Raw genomic sequence first — 15,284 nt, 5'->3', positions numbered from 1 at the left:
TTTCTCATCATATGGCATTAATATTGATTGCCTTGCACACGTATCTTTTTATGCACTGATAAAGGCATATTGCTTTCATATGCTCTGGTTGTATTTTTGGCATTTTCACAGTTAAGGAGAAAATAATTGTGGATAAATGAGCATTGTAAGCACACCAACAAAGTTACTATTTTGCCCAACCAATGGACAGTTTATTTGTAAACCAATAGAGGAAAAAAGTAAATAAAAATATAAAGGTATAAATAATAATGAAAATTAATAAGGAATTCATTTTCTGACAACTATCTTTCATACTTATCAGACAGAAATGTATATATTTGTTAGGATGATAAACCTGTAGCACAGACTTGTCTAAAGCTAAATACAAATAAACAGTGGCATGCCTGACTTGTGCCCTCTATAATGTACTTACCAGGGAATAAAAATAGATTCTGTTAAACTTCCCTGCAGAAGCTTGATAGTGCTGACACAAGTGAACATGCCCAAATGCAGCCATCTGTCACTGGTATGACCCTGTGTTTATTCACCTGCTCACAAATTACTCTTACGAACATTAAACTGTTCCTCTGGACACACAATGTTAGGATGGGGAATCTCACCTTGCCAGAAGGAAAGGAAAATGACTGACTTCACCATGAAGAACTTGAGCACAGGGCTGTAGGGACTCAGAAGCTCTCGAGTCGCAAAGTAGAAGAGAAACAGAGCATAGAGCGCAAGGCTGACTGAGATGTTGTAAATAATTGTTACATACAAGTAACCGCTGGCCACACTGAAATGACAAACAGCACAGATTCAAATTTCTTTTCAGCTTGTGAAAGTTTATTAGTTTTTAGCAGGAAAAAAAAAACACCCATAGTTTGAACAACATGCCACATCCCATTTCAAAGAAATTTGCAAGCAAGTGTATAATTTATTTTGGATTAAATAAAATCTTTTATTGTACATAGTAACATTTTAGCTACTTCCTATTCTTATTATTTCTAATATTTTTATTCTCTAAGCTCCAATTCTGACTATACAATTTCAGGTCATTTCAACACCTTTTAATCAGTTTTAGATCATATCAAGCCGACCATTCCAATTAACGTATCAATGGTATAATTTTCCATTAAAATGCTGGAAGGTTGTGTCAATCCATTTGATCATTTTCAATATGAAACTGTATACACATAAAAAATTTAACCATTTTTAAATGTAAGAATTACTGAATAGATCAAGACAATCTAATTGATAGAAAGTCCAAGGTAATAGTGCTTCCATAGATACAGTTACCTGTGTTTTCAGATTTGTCCATAAATTCATCTTTATTAGCTTTTTAGTATGGCATTGCCACTCAAATGTGAAAAACTATGGGGAAAAATAAGTGACCGAAATCACAATTAATTATTCAAATTTTGTATTTTCGAGAACCATTTGAAAATGATGTAGAAATCTACTTTGGTAATTACAATTACCTCAATATTATCATCTGATTACCTTTATCATTTACTATAGCAGGGCTGTTTATAAACAGGTGCATAATTTGTAGCAATGGTAAAATCCATATAAATTCCAGTATAAATCATGATTAGGACAGCAGATAAACCCTGGACTTACTTAAAATCACCATCCCGATATTTGCCAAAAGCTTGAAGTATTACAGTGATGATTGCCATCAGAGGTTTAACCACACAAAACTGCAGAGTTGCCTGTCAATGGAAAACAAAGTGTTTACTTTAATGGAATGGGACAAAAACCATGCATACAGATGTCATTTTAAGATACTCCAACGCAATGCAATGTATTTTAGTTCTTGGTAAAGCCAAGTGGGCTGCTTCATTCCAAGCTCATATTTTGTAGATGTCCAACAGAGCGATTTCACTGCCCACCTGGTGCATATATGTATGGAATGACTTTCTTACTTTGATGTCATTGCACCTTTTATTTGTACAGCTGCACTTTTTCTTTTATAGATGTATAGTTCTACATAACAGCTAAAAAAATAAATAACTGCTATACATTTAAGCCATAAAAGCCCTTTCACAAACATGGGAAGTGAAAACTGTGAAAATATTGGCAAAGATTAAAAATCAGAAGCTACCTCTGATTTAAAAAATGTAAAAAAAACTCACTTTTTGCTCCAGAAAGCATCCTTAGTTTCTTCCAAAGGATTGGCTACCAAGTACAGAGTTGGGGGTGCCAATCATTTTGCCCAGGCCATTTTTGATGTTTTGTGTGGAATGTTTCAGAATGTCTGAGATTTTTTTTTCTCATAAACATGACAATATCAAAGCATTTGAAATTGCAACAATTTTCAGGGGGAAGTGGTGCATTTTCTGACATAAATACAGGGGGTGCCAATACTGCATGCAAAAGACCTCATTTAGTTCTAGGTGGAGCCAAGTGGGCTGCATCACCCCATGCTTATATTTTGTATATGCTCCACAGTGGGATTTCACTGCCATTAGAGAATGTTTAGGTAGGACTTTTTGTATCATTGATAGTATTTTTTTACAGAAATAAAGGTAACTATGAAGTGTGGTAAGCTTAAATCAACCAATTAAATAAAATTAGTTTCATGATGTATTAAATGAACAGATCTAATTTTCGGTGCCCTAAAGCAACATACCTGTTTACAGAACCGTAAGAAACCTATAGAGTACGTCTTTCCCCATAGACAGCATGTACCATACATGCAACTCGATCTGATGAGGTGGAAAAAAAAAAAAAAAAAAAAAAAAGAAAAAGTTAAGAAGACTTTTCACCATTATCATATAACTTGAACTTTACCAGAATATTAAATAATCTCTAAAAAATGAGTCGCTGCCCTAGAGAAGGCATGCATTTTAAATTAACTCAAAAGTTTTGATGTGCAGACTTTAGGGTCATTGAAAAAGTTCAGAAACAAGCAGATCAGCATTTTTTATTTAATTTGTAGCAAAAGATTATTTTCAACTCTGACTCCTTTATGCCGTAAATCACAAACAGGGCTATAAGAGATACAATAGTGCTGACAAATTGTATAAATCTGATGCTTTCTCATCTCAGTTTTCAAATAAAAAAAGAAAAAAAAAAAAAAAGTAATTCCTACGGATTGTGGAATTTGAAGTTTTAGCCTGCAAACTTATTCCTTACTCTTCCAGGCATCTTCTCTAAGTTGCTTGCTGTCAGACCATCACGTACAATGCAGGACCAACAGTTCTGCGTTGTATGTTAAGACATAATGAACCTGCCTACAACTTAGTGTGCGAGAACAGGATAGCATAGGCTGCTCGAGTTATAGGAAAGAATGCTTTAAACTGGTATCTTATGCAAAGGGGAGCATTGAACCCCTGCAGTGGAGCCACTGGAAACATAGTTTTTTTTTTCCAAAGCCTTCAGCTTTTATTCTCCTTCTATTTTATTCTCAATTACTTACTCAATTGGTTTTCCTCTAATTTCCGTCATAATATTGCTTTCTCCTCCAAGATATTCATAGCAAAGGCTCAGGAAGTTGTAGATGACAAAAGCTACAAAAAAACTTTGTGTTAATTAAATAAAACCGTTTGCACAGAATTACATATAACAGTAGTGCACCCTTACATTGCTTCTGATTTGCAAGGGAGTTTTAGCTGAAGGAGTGCAAAAACCTGTCAGGTATCCTGTCAAAAATAGGATTCTTGCTCTATCATCAGGTAGTTGTCAACCCCTTTCCCCAAATAAGTTTTGGGGCATGGTTTGGGAATGGCAATATGAGCACAAGTTTGTGGGGAACTCCTACTGTCTTCCACCAAAGTTCTTGTCTGTGCTTCCAAATAATGGAGTTCTATCACTAACAGGTGACAAAATGTGTGAACTTGCCCCTGGTAGATTTGTATGCTGGGGATGGAGCGGTTGGAGAAATTTTCAGAGCTATTTTAACCAGACTCAGGAAATGGTACTGCTGCCTACTGTATGGTTTTGTTTACCTAGTGAGGCCTAGCAGAGACAAAAATCAGTGGAAAAGGTGCAGTGATTGCCCGAGAAAAAATAAATAAATAAAAAATTAAAGTGAATGAGCCGTTTTTTTAGTCTAGCTAAAAAAAAATGGATGACACTGCTTTTATTTACTTTTGATCAATAGTTCCAAGTCCAATCAAAAAAGAAAAAAGGATGGGTGGTTGACCAAATTATGACCAGTTGGCCATGTTCTACCTCAAGACAGGTCATCAGACTGGTGATCGAATTAAACATACTTCAATTGATATTTCATAAAATAACATTGAAGATTTATCAATCATGTACTTTCCAGGTACAACAGTGACCACATCAATGATAATAATAAAAAACTGAAGTGTTACTCAACGTGTAACACTTTATCAGGAGAAACACACCACTATATATGTTCTTACTCTTAATGTGGACCACATTGGAATTATTATTATTAGGAGTAACATAAATGTGTTTTTCATGAGGAAGCTATTGTTGTGATCACTGTTGTATCTGGAAAGCATGTGATTGATAAATGGTATTTTAAAGATATTTGTATTTTATGAAGTTAATGTTTTATGATATTGTACTAGCATGTATGTGTAAGTTCTACAAAAACTATGAGCAGATGCAAATGGTTCTGCATTATTGAAATATGTGAAAAAACAACTTCCACAGGTATAGTTATTATTAAACTGTATTTATATAGCACCAACATATTACTCAGCAATGTACATTAAATAGGGGTTGCAACAGACATTGGTATACAGACAATGACACAAGAGGAGGAGAGGATCCTGCCCAGAATTACAATCTAAAAGGTGGAGAATCATAATGTGTGTAAGAAATGGTACACAACAAGGCAAACCACACAGAACATAATATCAAGGACATCAAGTAACAAGCACAATGCTGGAAAGAAACAAGATCTTCTTTCCTAGTCTGCATAAAAAATAAAGCTGTACAGCTCCATCTGTGCAAAGCTAATAATCAAAAATAAGAAGAGGGGGTTTAGAAGTGAAGAAAATATAGAAACACATACATTATTAGGAGGAATGATGTGTACCTATTGCATTAGTGTAAACTAAATAAAAGATGCACTAAATAGGGGTTTTAAATCTATACCAATTCTAAACAATAAACACACACACATTGGCTATCTGTACATACAGGTGAGAGAATGCACGGTAACACTGGTGGTGCCAACCCAGTCTATAGTATGTCGATCACAAAACATTCTGTGAAGAGTTACAGAACATTTGGCAAAATAGTTGCTATATATGTAATTAACTCATACTTTCAGGAGTTAGTTAATAAAGGTGTTGAATTATAGAACTTAGTATACCATTAGCGAAAATCCTAGGCAAACCACAATGGGATGTGATCACAAGGATGCTGCTAGGAAACATAGCAGGTTCTTCCATTTAACACCTTTGAGGTTGGGTATCTGAACTTATACAGACACATGTACTAAAAAAAAAAAAATTACAATTTCAAATTACTCGAGCTTTGTCCTTTTAAAATTGTCCGACTAGCTCAACTAATTCTGTGTTCAAGACACTTCAGGCTGGGTTCTGCCCCACCATTCCACTGTAACAGCCCTCCACAAAGTAGCCAAAGACCTGTTAGCTGCAGAATCCATATTTATAATGCCTGATAAATTACTACCCTTATCTCTAGGCATCAAGCGGGTAGGTCATTTTTAGATATCTTCCTACCTGTTAGAGGGCATTTTCAGCATCTAACAATCTCATGTAAACAAGATTTGGGTCCCAGACTCCTTTTCTTCTTTACACACCAACAACTTTGGCCTAAGAATATACATTTTGTTTGTATTCCAGTACCTAGTCCTATGCAGATACAACTCTATCCCTAAATTACCATCTCCTGTTTCTGACAGCTTGCTGGCGTTTTCCTATTCATTGTGTCCTATAGTGCCCGATCATCTACAACTACACTGTATTTTGTAAAGCGAAACAAGAGATGATGATGATACTATATGAATAAAAGTCACTCAAGACCCTATTTAAGGACGATGCCTATTCATGTGTATTCGGAGCCTACCAGGAAAAAGGAGTTGCTTGAGAAGAAATTTCCTGACTTGAACAGTTAGTAAATATGCTCTGTAAATTAAATTCTTTACACTGCCATAAACATAAAAAATACATTATAATATTTGTCTTTAGACTATGGTAATAAAAAGTGATTGTTCACACACAGACTGAATACATACCCTCATAGCAGTCCCGAACTGTATCAAAATAAACATAGTACTGATCATTGGTGAAGAAGAGGAGGCTGAGCCACGAGTCAAAGGCATATATTGGGACAATAAAAAGAATTCGTACAATATGTCGCTGTTCATTTGGACAGCTATAGGAGCGCAGGTGCATGTAGATCTGGGGGAGAACGAAAATAAGTCAGAACATTAAGACACTATTTACAATTATTAACACTTATAACACTCACATAACACATAAAAGCTTAACCTATTACTTTATTTTGTAGCATATGTCATGAAACATTGGAGAGTTTATATCTGCTGGTCAATTATACAGTATACAGCAAATTTGTCTGCTTTGCATTAAAGAACTTGACTCTTTCCCATCCATGTCACTAAGTTCTTCACACCTGATGACCGAACAGGAAGGCAAGTAGGTGCAGGTGGACAGGGTTGAAGGTCTTTGTGGCGAACCGAAATTCTCTGACTGGACATGGGGGAATTTAAAATTGGGAGGATTTAAAATTGCACAACACAAGAGAATTATTCACAACAATGGGTGAAAGTACCAATTATTATCATTCGTCAGATTTGCAAAAAGTTGAGGTGGAGCTGGATTGCTTTTTATACAGAACTCTCGAATTTAATTACGAGATTAAAACTATCTACAAAAATTTAAATTCATACATTTTCTCAAATAAAGAGAAGAAATTTCCTAAAGATCAACAAGTGTTTTTTTTTTTTTTTTAGCAGATAGAGTTAATAGATGACATGAGAAAACCTATTTATCGGTTCAAAAAAGAATGTCTGAGAAACTCATATAATCAGCTGATCAAATGAAGAAAGCAAATCAGAAAGTTCTTTCATAACTTCTCACAGTTCCTTTGTGATTTTCCCACACTTTCTGTGAAGCACAGAAAATAAAAAACACCCAAAAAACACTAATTTCAATCAATCCACAACCAGGGGTCATAAACTCAATCACAGATAGGAGCACAACTGAATCCCGTTCATATAATACACAAAACGATGGAAGGAGTAACCCCATTCTAACCTATGATTAGCAACTAACAAATAGAACAATCTGGTTCTTTAGAGTCAAAAGCTAATAGTTAATCCTCTCTAACTAAATAAACCACACCACTTCTCCTGCTTCCCTTTTTTTCAGGAAACACTTTAGCACTAAACACAGGCTCTCAGAAAATAGGTCCAATAAATCAATATGTAATGAAACTTCATCCCAAAAAACAAAGTGTTATGCGTGTTGCATCCACACAAACAAACTTGAAAAGGAGTCCAGACAAACTAATGGGTAAAAGAATAGGTAAGAGTCTTATTACAGCAGGAAATTATATATGAAAGAGGACTAACTTGGGCAAGATACTTTCAACCTTATGCTGAAATGTACTGTCTATTGGTATTTTTATGTTAGTTAAAATTGTAAGAATTTTAATATGGATTAGATAATTCATTTTATGTCAAAATCTATCAACAGATATATCTGTATATACCTTATATTGAAAGTATGGAGTGATACATATTGGTTAATATGCTTAATAGATAGAGGGCAAAGTGACAGAATGGGGAGTAAATGGGAACATAGTGGGTTATGGATAGAAGGTGTAACATTAAAATGAAGTTTGATACAGCTGAAATAGTAGATCGTTATTGCTTGCTGTATGACATCAACTGTATGAGTAAGATACAAAAGTATATGTTTGACAATTTGTTAGAAATGTATGTTTGTGGTTATCTGAGGAATATAGCAATGATAATTTGATAACTTATAGGTCTCAATTTTGTCCTGAAGAAGCGGACTTAGTATCTGTAAAACGCGATAAATGATTTGCCGGGACCGAATAGTATCTTGTAAAACTTGGATAAACATTTTTGGAATTTGTACAATTTTGAAACTCATTGCAATGAATTTTGTAAATATTTTGATATATGAATAAAGTTTTTGTTGTGTTTTTAATACTTAAAATGTGGCGTTAAATTGTGCCTTAAAAGTCCCAGAAATGTTTTGAGGTTGTAGTTTTTTGGTTAAATTCATATATACGGATGTGGCACACTAAAAATGACTAACAAATCATCGAATGATTGTACAGGAAACACTTTAATATTATAACTTGTGCACAAACCAAGAAGTAGGAACCTACTTCTGTTGTATATTCTCAGGCAGGATTTTTTATTTTTTCACTAATAGGGAAAAGGATCACTTCAATATTTTCTACAATTGGACAAATTATTTTTAGAATACCCACTTTAAAAAAAAACTTCCAGGCCCCAGCCATAACCTATTCCAAGTAACCCCCCCCCCTTCACCTTCCACTTGTACTTTTTTACTGCTTTCCCAGGGTTACAAAAATCTTGCAGTAGCAGAAAACAAAGAACAGATTCCTTACTGATCAGGGGTTGGCAAATTTTACTACCAAAAGAGCCATTTTGCCCCCTCTTCCACTAAAAAAATAGGAGCTGCAAAACATAGCACAGCTTATAAACTTTTATTCTTTTTTTAATTTTACCTGTTACAATAGCAGAATACAACAAACAGAAGTGCAGTGTGCTTGTGTAGGCCTACTTTGAAATAAATTAAACACTGAACTATGTTCTTTATGTTCTGACAATGCCTTACCGATGAAATTTTAGGGGGTGTTAGCCACAGGTGTCCCCCACTTGCACCTCTAACTTAGTTCACCTGTACCCATGCGTTCCTGAGAAATTAGGGTTTAGCTGCTTGAAGCCTCCAGCAATGTGTAACGGTAGATTTTTGGATGGGCAGAATTCTTTATGTTCTGACGATGCTTTAGCCATGAAATTTTAGGGAGTGTTAGTCACAGGTTTCCACGACTTGCAGCTATGACATTTCTAGTTTTGTGACAGGTAGGTGTAAATTTGAGGTTTGCACCTCCTTGCAATGTAAGTCGCTCCAGGGGCATATAAATTTTATGTTTAATTTCAGGCTTCCAGACACAATTTTAAAACAGCAACCCTGATGTTCAATTTTCACTAGTTTTTTGAATTATGACCCCCATATTTTAAAAGTTGGTAAAAGTGGGGAGATGAAATTTGGGGTACTGCTAGCTATGAGGGTCCCCTGTATACCCTAAAAATCAAAGGGCGGTAGGCCATACTGTTCAGGGGATATGGGGGTTTGTACTGGGAGAGATGTAAGGCTGCAGAACATGACATGCAGCATTCATACAAAGAGCTGTGACACTTTCCTGATGATGATTTAATTGTACACACCCATTTATTTGTACCCCTGGTAGATTTATTTGTTAGAACACCTGAAGGGGAATTCCCCTCCTCTGCAGTGTTTATGGAGGAAGGGGATCCCCCGTTAGCAGCTAAAGGGAGCCACAACAAGGAGGCTAAAGAGGCGCATGCCAACCCCTGTACTGGACTGTATGCCCATGCATGGCTAAAATACCTCATCAGTACTCCTTTCCTTCATTTGCTTTATATCTCTATCAGCAAAGGATACTGAACAGTTTATGTAACAGAAGAATAATATGTCAAAGGTAAAAAAAAAAAAGAACACTTTTTTAATAAATCCACGCTATTTAAAGATCATTGTTTGCACATTCCAGATAAACATCCTGTTTAAGAAAATATAATTTAAGCTTTTTCATAGCACATTTTTTGTAACCCACATTTAAATTGCTGTAAAGAATATAGTGATATCCTTAGCAAGCAGCTGCATGCTCTCAATAAGGAATGTAAACCTAATTTGTTATAAAGAGATCAAATGACCTTGATCACATGGATTTTAATTAGAACCATCCAAGCCCAGAATCCCAAATAAACAGCTTTCCTGAACTTTATTGATCATAGATGTCCTTTATCAACAACTTATTCAGAGATAGTATCAACTTATTATATCATTAACATTGTATAAAACATACTAGTGCAAATTTTATTGGCTGCACAGTTCTGAATTCTAATAATCTAGTTCCCATGCTGGCCAGGCAGTTCTTTAGAGGAGGGCATATTAATGTTGATATCATAGGACAAAGTGCAGGAGGCAATATCAACAAATATTAAAGGAATGTTTATTGGTCTGACAACCAATGATAATACTACTTACAAACACTCTAGTAGCTGGCCTGTACCAGGCGTGGTATTCTCCAATAAACAGTGCTCCGTTGTCTTTAACAGGCGAAAAAAAGAAGCTACTACAGCAGATTGGGGTTACAGTAAAACCAGCTATGTCATTACAGATAAATAAGTTTTGAAAAGAACCATCTTGTACATGTACAAATCTTTCAATATCAAGGGTTACATATTCTGAAAAATCCTTTACTTGCTGGCAGGACTATACTGAGAACAGGTCTAGGTGGTGTTCTTACGAGAAACACATTTTCAGAAGTATTTTAATAAACTGGACCTACCATACATGTCCTCCAAACATAGGGGCTTCCAGGACATTTCTAGCCCTACTGAGGACATTAGGCAGGCGATTGGACAGACCCTTGGGTAAAACCCCCGGCCCAGATGGGCTTTGGTGCCCTAGAATACAAGCTGTATTTCTGGAGAATAATTCAGCTCCCTCATTGGGCCTGATTTATTAAAGCTCTCCTAGACTGGAGAGTTACACTTTCATCAGTAAAGCTGGGTGATCAGGCAAACCTGGAGTGGATTTCTTAAAAGTCATTTGCTGTTTGTTAGCAAATGTTTTCAATTCTGGACCAGATCCATTCCAGGTTTGTTGGATCCCCCAGCTTTACCAATGAAAGTATCTTCTGCAGCCTTGGAGAGCTTTGTAAAATCAGGCTATTATTTTTTTGAAATTATTGGGGAAAACCCCTTCCGTCAGCGGTAAAGACTGAGGGGAAAACCTGAGGCCTCCTGGGATAGGCTTGTGGGCTGCTCCTTCTGCACATGCCCAAGAGTGGCACCTTTTTACATTTTCACTACTTGCATAGTGAACCACATGTTGGCATAAAATGATGCTTAATAGAATGTTTAGAGCTCAGATATGGAAAGTGCTATTATTCACCACTTGCTGCAAATGTTTGCATTCTGTGCATGTCTTAATCCTCGTTCACAATTTATGTAAAGCCATTTTTTTTATTTGACTTGAATGAATGTTGAATGTTTAAAACCTCAGACGAACTTTCATTAATCTGTCTCCCCATTAGAGAGAGATTTACCTTCTTGTGCCTCCAGCACAGAAAGTGATGAAAAATCCAATGTTTTGTCACAGAAACAAGTCTAGTGGAAAAGGGAGTGGGTAAACCTGCAATGGCAGGATCCATATGAGTATCCTTACAAAGTGAAGGGAAAATGTTAAAGCACTAAATAAAGACAGCTATATTTTGAGAAAACCTGTATGCAGCGATCTTTTCATATAATCCCTGTCTGGTACGTAGTGAAAAAAAAATTATTACATATGACATACATATCCCTATTCTTTTGGAACTTGATAGTGTATGCTTTATAATGCAAATAAGGGAAACATTCTAGACTTATCCCTTTTTTTTCTGTGTTCATATTCTTGATATATATACACACACATCATGAAGTTCCACTATAAAGAATACAGATGTTAAAGGATGATAATAGGATATACATATGTAAATTAATATTAGGATATGTCTGATCTGGAAGATGAGAAATAGAAATGAGCACTTAGGGGTTAAGTCACCTCATCCTCTGCACACCTGCCTTCTGTTGCTGGGTGCTCATCATGTTGTTAAGGAGGCGGCACAATATTATGAGCCAAAATGCACCTGTGTAAAGACAGGTAGAAACAGAAGTGCACAGGTGTGGAAACACAGATGACTGCCCATACCGAGTGCTGTATTAAAAACAATACAATAGTATTACATGTAAGGTATATTTTTTTTTCTGAATGTTAACTTGCAACTTAAGTTTATTCCATGTATTAACATCCATTAATATTTTGCTTTCTCTGTTTTGTTCTTTCCCCCTAACAGTCAAAGAAAAAAATGTATATAAAACCTTTTTTAATGTCAATGGGTCTCAAAGCAGGCACATTATGGCAAGTAAGGTGCTGTACATAGCTTCCTCTACATCACTGAATCCTGCCTCAAAAATCATTTTAATTCCTAAAACAAGCAGTGGGATGGTTTTTGGATAAGACTATGCAACGGTCAAAATGCCTCGTCATGTGGATGTCAATAAGGGGTGAAGGTTTCTGCATTTGCATGTAGACTGCCCCTGGTTAAGCGAAGTGCTGAGCCTCCATGATTGACAGATCCGAGAGACAGGTCAGGGTCAGCCGGGCTAGGGAGTAAAGAACTAGGATGATGTTGGACTTCCTACAGCCAGGAAATAAGGTGGGTTCTCTTACTTGCTGAAACGTCTAATGTGCTGTGTAAGAAAGTCTCAGTGTGTAGTAGTAAGCAATTTTATTACATAAGAGTAGCAGGTAAAACTGGGCAAGACTGGAGTTTCAGCTTTAGTACTTTGTATTATGTATTGAAACTAAAGTTCATATACATGATTATTGCTTTTCCACACAATCTCCATTAAACAGATTAGCAGTGTTATTGCAGGAGTAAGGAAAACCTGTCACAAACCTGGAATATTCATAACACACTATGAAAATATGTATATGCTGTGGTTACGTATGCTGTCGTTACGTATGCTGAAAACCACATGCAAAAACAAAACAGTAGTTTAAGGTCTGAGTACTTCAGACACTGCTGATCGGCTTGGATTATCACACATTAGGGTTTACCGAGAAGGCATGGAATAGAGGAAATATCTAGACAGTGGCAGTTTTCTCAACAAAAGTGGCTTGTTGATCCCAGAGAATGACTAGACTGTTATGAGCCGATTGAAGGGCAATAGTAACTCAGATAACTACTTATTACAACTGAGATATGCAGACGTGCATCACACCTTAAAGCAAATAAGCTAAGTAGAGAACACGGGGTGCCACTCCTGGTGGCATCTGAGACTACAATTCACACAAGAGATGACTGGACTTGGTCTAACGTTCATAATTTCTGTTGTGACATTCAGATGGTGGGGTCAGAAAATGGTAATAACATCATGAATGCATCGATCCATCCTGCCTTGCACCAAGGTTTTAGGCTGTTGGTAATATTTTCTTAGTACACTTCTGACCCCTTAGTATTACGTTAGCATTGTTTTATGCCAGAGCCTACTTTAGTATTGTTGCTGCATCCTTTTATGATTGCAGTGTACTCATCTTCTGATGGCTACATCAAGCAGGATAATGTGCCAAGTCACGAAACTAAATTATCTTAAAATGGTTTCTTGACCATGCCAACGACCATGTCACTGTACTCAAATGGCCTCCACACTCACAGATCCCAACCCAACAGAACACTTTTGGGATGTGTTGGAACAGGTGATTTGCATGATGAATGTGCAGATCATAAATTTGCAGCAAATGGGTAATGCTGTCATGCCAATATGGACCAAAATTCCAGCACCTTGACGAATCTCTGCCACAAAGATTTACAGCAGTTCTGAAGACTAAAGGAGGTCCACTACTAGCACAATATAACTATCAAAGTGGCTGGTGAGTGTAACGCCACTATGTAAACAGAGATTTTTTTCCCATACATACATTTACTCTCTATAAGGTTCCCAACTCCATCCAAAAGTTTTGACACTCCAGCTTTACACCAACCAACTATTTTACAGACATCATACACTTCCTTCAGGAAGTTACATCCCCTCGTACAGATAAATATGTTGTATAATCTCATTATTGTATAATCACTTTTATTATTTTGCAGGAATTGGTCACAGGTATATAAGAGACACACAGTCTGTAAATGAGATGTAAGGTAGGGGGAATCTTAGAAGTATGCAACAATTGTAATTGAAGTGGCTGTAATCTAGGGAGGTGATTGGCATAAAAACATTGGTGCTTTTTACAAACAGCTGGTGTCAGTTGTAGGGAGCTCACAGAAAGTATGATTAGTACTCTGTTTGCTTTGGCTTTTAAAGGATGAAAATCTATTTAAATGAGTAAAAAAATCTAGAACAGCCCTGTCAAGCGATCTGTTAGCGCTCTCTGCTTGATAACGCTGTGCGATATTGCAGACACAACACCGCTGTTTGGTAATAATAATTATAATGTAAGAGGCCACGAAGTGACAGTAAGCAGTGACCATAACATTTACTAAAATGCACTTACAGGTTGACATTAAAAAATCTGGATCCTTCAGTTTTCCAGCATGGATTTCGGAGCGCATTTTCAAATTTACACTGTTTGCTGATGGCGCTGTACTCCAGAATCACCTGTTAGGTCTTCCTTTTCCTCCATAAATTGAAGCGGTTCCTGCTGCTGAGGATGCTGTAAATGTCAGCCATGAAGATGATCATTCTGACAGCCTGCTATTTAGCTTCTTTTCCAGGGTACAGTAAGGATTAAAATTCTGGGAGTACAATTTTGTTTAGTTGGAACTAAAATTCTGCAAAACCTTCAAAAATCCGGCACTCCCCAGGTCCGGAGGTTAACAGATTTTTGAATGTCAAACTGTACCAAAAAGAGCCACAAAACCTTTAGATACAACGCTTGCCTACACTAAATGCTGCATTACTAATAATCAGAGAAAGTACCTGGTGACAAGTGATGAGTAATGCCGTCCAAACGAAGAATCCAGAGATTGCCTGAGTGGTGGTAGTCATAAGGAACATAGGCTGTTCTAGGGTAAAAGGTTGCTCCTCCGGTGACCTGGAATAGTTTGGACTGGTAGGAGCTGCAGTGCCTGGAATTGTGGCAGCAGGTACTCCAGCAATCATATCAGTGCCCTCCTGAGGGAGGTCACTCAAACTGGACATCGTCATAACGCCCTACAAGAAGAGAAAGAAAAAAATACCATCAATAAGGGGAAGTCAAAAGTACAGAATTTATATGCAACTACCAAATTAAATATAGTTCCTTATATGTAAAAAGATTTAAATCCTCTAAATGCATTGATAACTGCTGAGAGTACAAATGATATGTAACATTTTTCTTGCTGTCAATATAATCATGCTTGTTGTTGGGAAAAAAAAAGTTTAAAGTTGTGATCACATTGGCCATGTTTGACAAGAAGACTTGCTAGATTGGCAATTCAAGCCAAATATTTGGCTATTACATTATAGGCAAGGAGTTAAGTCAAGTGGCCAGAGCCGACACGTG

General features: G+C 36.5%; 1 protein-coding gene across 1 annotated transcript in view; it reads right to left on the bottom strand.

The window, feature by feature from the left end:
* Positions 1-15,284, bottom strand: part of TMEM184B (transmembrane protein 184B) — a 38,001-nt gene that overhangs the window by 9,042 nt on the left and 13,675 nt on the right. The window contains exons 3-8 of the mRNA XM_072421243.1: positions 14,720-14,953; positions 6,161-6,326; positions 3,398-3,488; positions 2,609-2,684; positions 1,597-1,688; positions 536-769 (exon numbers count right to left, since the gene is read on the bottom strand). Coding sequence (XP_072277344.1) covers positions 536-769; positions 1,597-1,688; positions 2,609-2,684; positions 3,398-3,488; positions 6,161-6,326; positions 14,720-14,947 — 887 coding nt within the window. The 5' untranslated portion in view covers positions 14,948-14,953. The remainder of the gene's footprint in view (positions 1-535; positions 770-1,596; positions 1,689-2,608; positions 2,685-3,397; positions 3,489-6,160; positions 6,327-14,719; positions 14,954-15,284) is intronic.

Source organism: Pyxicephalus adspersus, chromosome 8 (genome assembly GCF_032062135.1).
Source record: "Pyxicephalus adspersus chromosome 8, UCB_Pads_2.0, whole genome shotgun sequence".
Lineage (NCBI taxonomy): Eukaryota > Metazoa > Chordata > Amphibia > Anura > Pyxicephalidae > Pyxicephalus > Pyxicephalus adspersus.
This window is presented reverse-complemented; position numbering and strand designations above follow the sequence as displayed.